At 42.8% G+C, this 8,527-nt stretch overlaps 1 protein-coding gene across 5 annotated transcripts in view; it reads left to right on the forward strand.

Moving 5' to 3' along the window:
* UBAP1 (ubiquitin associated protein 1) overlaps positions 1-8,527 on the forward strand; it is a 36,950-nt gene that overhangs the window by 11,368 nt on the left and 17,055 nt on the right. The window contains exons 1-2 of one of the 5 annotated variants that reach the window (XR_004843101.1): positions 6,476-7,115; positions 8,460-8,500. Coding sequence is in view for 4 of the 5 variants with exons in the window: in XM_035902645.1 (XP_035758538.1) it covers positions 8,467-8,500 (34 nt within the window). In the remaining variant the exon portion in view is untranslated. Of the gene's footprint in view, positions 1-6,475; positions 7,116-8,459; positions 8,501-8,527 lie in introns of those variants that run through there. The other 4 variants (XM_035902644.1, XM_009647263.2, XM_009647262.2 and 1 more) reach the window with 4 other exon arrangements.

Here is an 8,527-nt window from a genome sequence, read left to right on the forward strand (position 1 = left end):
CATTCACAGCCACTGCGGCTACCCCAACCCTGGCCACAGGCGCTGCAGCTGAACCAGGGAATCAACCCATGCCAGTATCAGTCGCCCCTATACACAAGAAGAAATCTTGGAAGTGAAAGTCAGCTCTTTTAGAAAGGGAGGATGAAAAAATGGGGCTGTCACAAGAAGAGGAGGAGGAAGAGCTCATAAATGAGGCAGAAACCACCTGATCCCTATCCCTGAGTGAGCTGCGAGATATGCAAAAAGATTTCAGCCATCATCAAGGCGAGCACCTTGTCACCTGGCTACTCCGATGCTGGGATAATGGGGCCAACAGCCTGGAACTGGAGGGTAAGGAAGCCAAGCAACTGGGATCCCTTTCTAGGGAAGGGCGCCTTGACAAAGCGATTGGAAAAGGGACACAAGTCCTCAGCCTCTGGAGACGATTACTGTCAACCATGAAGGAAAGATATCCCTTCAAGGAAGATGTCATATATCACCTAGGCAAATGGACCACCATGGAGAAAGGCATCCAGTACCTGAGGGAATTAGCCATCCTGGAGGTGATTTATAGTGACCTGAACAATGAGCAGTTACCCAAAGATCCAGATGGAGTCCAGTGCACATGACCCATGTGGTGGAAGGTGGTACACAGCGCACCAGCATCGTATGGCAACTCGTTGGCAATAATGAACTGGAAAGATGAAGAGGGACCAGCGGTGGATGAATTGGCTAGCATACTCTGGGAATACAAAAAAAGTTATCCCTTCCTCCCTTGTCTTGGCTGTGGAGAGACTGTTCCAGAAGGGACAAACATTCCCAAAATGCTACAGGTCTTGTATTATCTCTTTCAGCTATATCTAAAGCCAGCTGGGTGGCTTTCATCTCTGCAGACTGACTTTTCACCTTGTTCTTGTGTCAGTATTGGGAGTAGGTCCTGGTATTGTCACTAGAGTTGAACTTGTTTCTAGATAATACAGGACCTGTACACCTCTGTTGCTCAAAGAGTATAGGAAGAAAAAGCTTGAAACTGCACAGATTCTTTTACTTTTGGATTAAAACAGGGATGTTCTGATTAATGGTGAAAGCTGTTTTACTCTGCTACGTTGGCAGCATTTTGGGAATGTTTGTCTAGTTCTCCTCATTCATAACTGGGACAACTCTGAAGTATTAATAATATGTAAGTTTTTCAGAGTCAGCTTGTTACGTATTGAAGTATCACTGCAACAAATAGAGCAGCATTTTAATTAGCTTATGCTGTTCTGGGTTCCAGACATACGTTTTAAATGTGCAGAATATTCCACTGTTTTTTCATACATATTTACCAAGAGAACAGAATAAGTGGGCTATTTTGTTGTTGAAGCTAGCAGTTTTCTCTAGCTAGCAGTCTCGCTCATTCGAGAAAGATTGTATTGAAATACTAGCTTTCTTCTAAAGTGCTAGCATTAACTAGAAAAGTTGATGCACATATGTGGCTCTGGCTAGTGCTAAGATTACTGTTAAAGATTTAACTCGTTTGTAGTAGTGTGAAGTCTTGTGCTAATTAAGCTGAAATATCTAAATTTGTTAATAGATACTGGATGCTTTCCATCTATTTTAAGCTCTCTGAAGTGAGAAGTAGTTGCTATCCAAACTTTAGATACAGGAAAATAGTAGTTAAAAGCTGTTGCTCTGCTCATCAAATTTGGGAATTTTTTCATTACTGCATTGTGAAGTTATTGTACCCTCATTGGTGGTACAAGTGCTGGATCATCTTTTCTCGCTTTTTTCCTAGAGTGTAGGAGTTGCACACCGTATTTATATTTTCTGCTATGATTTATCATGCAAAGGCCAGTCTTGCTTCTGTTGTATCTCAAGGAGGGCAAGACGACCCTTCTATTTCTAGTTTACTGCCCTTTTCTTGGTGATGTTATAGCTTCTAGATTAGTGAAGCTGATGTTGAGAAGCAAAACAAGGTATAAACCCATCTATTTCTTTTCTCTGCTTTTCTGTTTAGATGGTCTTTTTAATAACTTAGGTAACAATCGCTAGAAGGAACTAAGCTCTAAAATCCACATCTGCTCTCAGAGTTGTCAAAACCTGGGTTGTCCCCTGTCCCCTTGTTTGCTGAGTTTGGAACTCAGGCCAGCCTTAGATGTTAGTTGCAGATGTTTTTCTTGTGTGACAGGCCTTTTTTTTTTTTTTTTTTTTTTTTTTTCTGGAAAGAGTCCATTTTAGAAAGGTCATCCATTTGCTGCAACAGTTAAACGTGAATTTGGCATAGATGCATCTTCTATACTCCTGTTTGGCACATCAGTCTCTGGCCAGAGGAATAGCTTGCACTGGTCTGCCTTGACTATAGGGCTGTCCATAAGTAATTTTCAGTTTTCTTATGCCTTTTGCCTGTGAAACTTGTAGTTCTGGAGGCATGTTTTGTGTATAAGCTTCATTGGAAACTTGTATGGCTGGTAAGTGATTAAGTGATTGAAAAACTGGTGCATTAGTGTACTGCATTTCCTCAGCCATTATAGGGTTTTCCCTGATTTCTGGATGAAATGTATGGCAAATTACCTTGTATCCCAAATACAGAGTCAGGATCTTAAAGGAGGAATAGAGCTGTCTGTTACCAGTTAAGGGCCTTAAATCCGTAACCAGCCCAAACAGTATGTGCTTTCAACATGTGCAGTGCCTTTAATGAATGAAGTGGAACATGACAGGAGGATAGCTGCGTAGCTACGGGTGTCTAATATTAATGCAGCGAATCCATGTGGAACAACAGAGTGAGAGATGCTGTGCTTTCTCTGAGAGCGTGTGGGAGAGCTGTGCTCCATTTTAACCTCCCATTGATTGATGCGTACTGAAGCAGAAGGTCTAATTGCCCCCTATGTCACATTAAGCAATGGCACAATTTGAAGGATCAATTTCTCCTAATGTTTGTCGCTGCTAGGAAGATGCTATCCAACATCTGCATGTAAAACCCTGTAATGGCTATTATTGCCATTACTAGAGTGTGTTGTCTCATCATCCAATAATGTGACCTGCACACAGACCTACTCTTCAGGGGCTCTTTTCCCCTGTCCTTCCTACTCAGGTATTCTGGAGATGTTTTTAAAAGTGCCATTTTGTTGGTTCCTGTCCCTCAATCAATGCAGTGGAAATAACAAACTGAATTAGTTTGTTGTTATAGGCTGTCCTTCAAAATCTAGATCTCTCATCACAGTTGCTTGGACTGTTGATCCATAGGATATGTATGCAGGAGAGATACCTCATCCCTTCCTCCCTCCACCTCCTCTTGTCAGTGTCATCCCTACTCTGCATTCAATTAAACATAGGGTGACCACTTGTACTTATATCCCAGGAGATGAAGACACGTCATTAGATTTGTGGCCATTGAAAATTGAATGGAAATTTCATACCTGTATTTGCTTATGGAGGGTCTGGTTTGTATTTGTTGATCTTAAAATAGACCAAGAATCTTAATGTACCTTATCTCCTAGATTGTAGTAGCACTTAAAAGGAATTACTGTAGATATACTTAAAACTGGTTTTTCTGTTAAGACTAGTGAAAGTGATGCTTTTTCGGTTTTTTTCCTTTTTTTTTTTTCCCCCTGCAGGGCATATAGTTGCAACATGTCAAATCTGGTTTTACAGGAACTTATCCAAAGAGCTGTTACCAGTGGCTCAACAGGATGGTGCTTAATGAAAGGGGAGTACCTCCATGCAGCTGACTGTGCTCATTGTTTGCAGAACTGTTAGAGGTACAAAGCAGAAGCATTTGCTGCAGATTTTGGGGTGATGTCATCTATTTGGAGACTGCAGTAAATGAAAATGGAATCTGTTCTGTGCTGTAGTAAACTTCTGTGGTCAGCTTTTTACTGTCAGTCTACGTAAGATCTTGGTTGTGTGGCAATGATTGAATACTTACACAGGTGGAAAGCTTTGATATGAGCATCTTTTGGTTTATCTCAGCAATAGGCACTGTCTACTTCTGTTTTTGTTGTATGTGGCTATATGCAGAATCCTGATGTTGTTTACAGCTTCACTTGCATTGAAACAAGCAGTAATAGTGAAAACTTAAACCACTGTCTAGATCTGGAATACCTGTGATGCGTTAGAAATCAATCACTGGAATCAAACTGCTTTTCACTGTTTCTCAGTGTAAAATCAGAAGTACTTCATGAATGTATATAGGGAGGGGAAAATGATCTTTTCTTTTTGAAGTTTTTTTCTTTTTGTAGTTTTCAGAGTGAAAGGATGCATCCGCAGTTCTGTGTACTACATGATGTGCATTAGCCGGCAGAACAAAAGGTGCAAGATCAGGTGTCTCTTCTCTGAAAATCATAGTTATGTGGATTTGATTACAGTTGATAACTTGAGGCATTTTGGTTTCCTCTGACTCGTAATTATTTCTCACTTACCTGAATCTGAGGTGGGAGTTACTTTGGAGAATTCACATGGTCTGGAATCTAGACATACTTGCACCCCAAAATGAGGGATATAGCCACAAGAGACGAGTTCTGCTTGGCAAATAGTTAAATTGGCTTGAGTTACCACTGAGAAAGCTCTTCAGGTGCCACTAGTGGTAGGATGCTTCCAGTCTGACCAGTCTGAGCTGTTTCAGAAGAAAAGGATTGTAGATATAAACTTCAGGGAAAACACCAATAGAAGGAACATGGAATCAATAATTAAAAACCACTCCAACTTCCCAGCAGCTCCCCATGAGTCACTGTTGGTAGCAATTTTTTTCTTCTCATCCGTTGATGAGGCTGTCCCTTTGGTATTGCTTGACTGCACCAAGTCACGCTTCTTTGCATTCTCCTGGTTGTCTGGCAGCACAGCTAAGTGGTCATTCAGGTTTAAGTGGTGACATGCCAGGTGGACTGTCTTGGTCATCTCTGTGCTGTCCCTTCAAGCCTTTCCACCTTTTCATCTGTCTCTTTGTGCCAGTTCTTTCTGTCATCAGTTTTGTCTTGTCACTTCTCTGTTTCTGCATCTTTGTGTTGGGTTTTTTTTTGTTGTTGTGGTTGTTTCCCTGTCCCACCATACCCTTCTGTCATCACTCTTAAGGTCCTCTGCCTTCATCCTGGGCTCTGTTACACTGTGTTCCTCAGGCTGGCTGCTTTTGATAATGTTACCCTATTGCCCCAGCACTAGTAAGTGAAAAATGAACATATAGACAGGAAGGGATGAGCTCACTTCAGGTTGCTTCAGTGGCTGCTGATGCTAAAGTTCCTTAAATTTTAGGCACTTGTAGCCATGATCTTCTCTTCAGAGGGTTAAGCAGAACCAAGAAGGAGGGAATGGGGCTCAGGAGGTCAAGATTTATACAAGAGAGCTTGTAAGTGTGTTGTTTAACCCCAGCTGGCAACTAAGCCCCACACAGCTGCTTGCTCACTTGCCCCCCCCGCCCCTTGGTGGCATGGGGGAGAGACTGAAGAGTAAAAATGAGAAAACTCGTGGGTTGAGATAAAGACAGTTTACAAGGTTAAAGAAAAGCTGTGCACACCAGCAAAGCAAAACAAGGAATTCATTCCCTCCTTCCCATGGGCAGGCAGGGGTTCACTCCGAATGCCCCCTCTTCCTTCTTCCCCCAGCTTCATATGCTGACCATGATGTCATGTGGTGTGGGATATCCCTTTGGTCAGTTGGGGTCAGCTGTGCCAGCTGTGCCCCCTCCCAGTTTATTGTGCACCCCCAGCCTCCTCGCTGGTGGGTGGGGTGAGGCGCAGAAAGAGACCTTGGCTCTGTGTAAGCCCTGCTCAGCAGTAACGAAAACATCCCTGGGTTATCAATGCTGCTTCCAGCACAGATCTAAAACACAGCCCCATACTGGCTACTGTGAAGAAAATTAACTCTATTCCAGCCAAAACCAGCACCAGGTGCCTGGTCTGCACTAGGTTTTTACTACAGGATTGCCAACAAAAGCGAGATACTTACGAGGTAGTTTGACACTGAGGACACATCCAAGGCTTGATGCAGCTCCAGATTGATACACTACTGCAAAACTCCCTGGATGGTAAACATTCACATCTTTGGTTCTGCGGGATTCCTACACGTTGTTGCTAATGTCCCTGGAGCAAATTGATAGTGTTATGGTAACTCAGTGTTCAGCTACCTAAGATCAGTGTGTGAGATGGTAAACTTAGAATGTCCTTGCAGTGGCCTGCTGGAGAGGTTTATAAATTATCATTCTAGAAATGATCTCTTTGAATTTTCTTTTCAATGTCCTTTATGTCAGTATCGTCTGGAGTAAGCTGCTTCTGGTGAATGAGGTAGACAGCACAAACTACATTGCCTGTAGATAACTGGTGCTGCATTGAAAAAACTTCATCGGTTGAGTTCCCAAAGCAAGGAGGTTACTTCCTCCCATCAGAACTTTTAAAATCCTATAGAAAAGGAGCACTTGCTTTTCAGTCTGAGGTAGTAGCAAGAAGAAAGAAAAACTTGGAGAAATTAAAGCAAGCGTGTAGAGGCCTTGTCCCTAGTTCAGCTCAGCTGTCATACTGGTGGGCAATGAGAGCCATAGTCTGCTTGCAGGCAGTGCCTCGCAGTCACTGGTCACATACAGAGGACTGGTGAGGTATGTGACGTCTGTATGATTTCACACATGGCCTGGCTTTTACAATAATAACAAATCAAGTTGATGTCTTAATTGCTACTCTGATACAGAGGAACTAGCAACGTAGTGGTTGTCTGACACTGTGATCCAGGTCTGAAGGGCGCAACCTATTTTGTGTGCTGTAGTCTGGTCATCTCCTCTGTGGCACTGGGACTAATAAAGCCCATGCAGCTCTAGTGGTCGACATGCAGCTGTACTGTGGGTGGTTTTGCCCTTGACAGCCTTCCTGAGATGGCAGACTGGGCACCGTTTCACATCCTTTTTCTTCTATCTTTGAAGCCGCAATGCTTTGCTTGCTTCTGAGACACAGTTGCAAGCTAGCGACAAAACCAGTTCTCTAGCATAGTGGAGCGGGTTTGGATGTAACACCGATGTTGAGAGAGATGGTGACACGTGTTGAGAAGAACCTGACAAACATCGAGCAGAATGACGCACAGCTTTTATGTACAAGGTCCACCTGGAGTTGCCCAGCATGACTCACTTCCCCATAACCTATAGCGTCTGCTCGCTGTGTTTCATGAAGTCTGATTGCACCCAGGTAATCTTTGTACAGCTTTGGCTTTAGCCACGCGTTGAATTCCCGTTAGCCAGTAGGATTGGTTCTCCTGTTGATTTCAACATAATGTTGAAAAGGACCTTTGCACAGCAAAGTTACTTTCCTAAAGTGCTTGAAACTGGCTCTTCCTGACCCCGGTCATGTCAGCAGCTGCCAGGAGGAATAGCTAAGCTGTGTTAACCTCACCTCACGATGCCCTTCCTTTAAGTTAACATTTGCAGTTGGAATCTGCAATAGAAAGGGCGAGGCTGAGGTGTTGGTGAGTGTGAATGTTAAATCTGCTCCAAGTTGTGCTTTGAGCACTGTCTGCTGCTGCTGGGAGTGTGTACCAGATAACTTTATATTTTTGAAGAACGGCTGTGGGGCATTTCAGTCTGTGAGCTGGAGGACTTCAGAAACAAAGGGCAACTCTGATTCTTTCTCATGCATAATGTCAAAGGAGGATTTAGAAATTCAGTTATTCAAAGAGTTATCCTGTGGTGTCTTGAGATAGATGTTGTGATGTACTTCTAATCTAGCAAAAGAACCAGCTGTGTTATTGAACATAGGGTTTGAGCAGGGGTTTTGCTGACAACTAATCAGACAGCTAATTCTGTATTAAACAACTCTTCTTCTCACAACAGGCCTGCTTTGTGTTAAAAGCTGGCTAGGCAGTTCTGTGTTTAACATCTTGGCCGTGTAGGATTTGCATCCAAATTTTAAAAGTTGTTAGTAAAATTCTGCAGGCAGTGAATGAGAACTCTTACTAGCATTGTTTTCTTGTGTGCATCCAAAAATATCTCCTTAATGGTACTATTTATTGTATACCTGTACTGTATGTTACCTGTGCATAACCCAGTGTGTCTAGACAAGTGCCATGCTGGCTAACTGACTGCCTACCCAGTATGATAGTATCCTTTTTAGAGCAGCAGGGATTAAACCAAAGAGGATCAGTGTGGTATTTCCAGTAGGAAGGGCTATTCTTAATGCCAAGAGAGGGTGTGCTCCATGGGGCTGGGACAGAGTGGCCTCTGAGAGCTGTGATCTGGAACTCTCTGCCTTCTTGATCAACCTGGCTGCTTCTTGGCCGTTTTTTTTTTGTTTGTTTGTTTGTTTGTTTTTTTTTTAACTTCTTCATTTGCTGTTTAGATTGTCAGACCCTGTTATTTGTCTGCTCAGTCAATTCTCAAGGCTATAATTGTTTGCTTATCTGTGTCGGGAACAGGATAAACAGCAAGGGTCTGCAACGGGTCCCATAATCTAGAGATCAGCCTCTTGTAGAACTGCATAGACTTATGCTGTGCTACGTGTATAAAGTTATTAAAACAGTTCTAAATTTTTTTTCAGATTCTAAATGGCTTCTAAGAAGTTGGGATCCGACTCTCATGGTAAGTGAAATTTGGCATCCTTGTTTC

Source organism: Egretta garzetta, unplaced genomic scaffold (assembly GCF_000687185.1).
Source record: "Egretta garzetta isolate BGI_Z169 unplaced genomic scaffold, ASM68718v1 scaffold59, whole genome shotgun sequence".
NCBI lineage: Eukaryota > Metazoa > Chordata > Aves > Pelecaniformes > Ardeidae > Egretta > Egretta garzetta.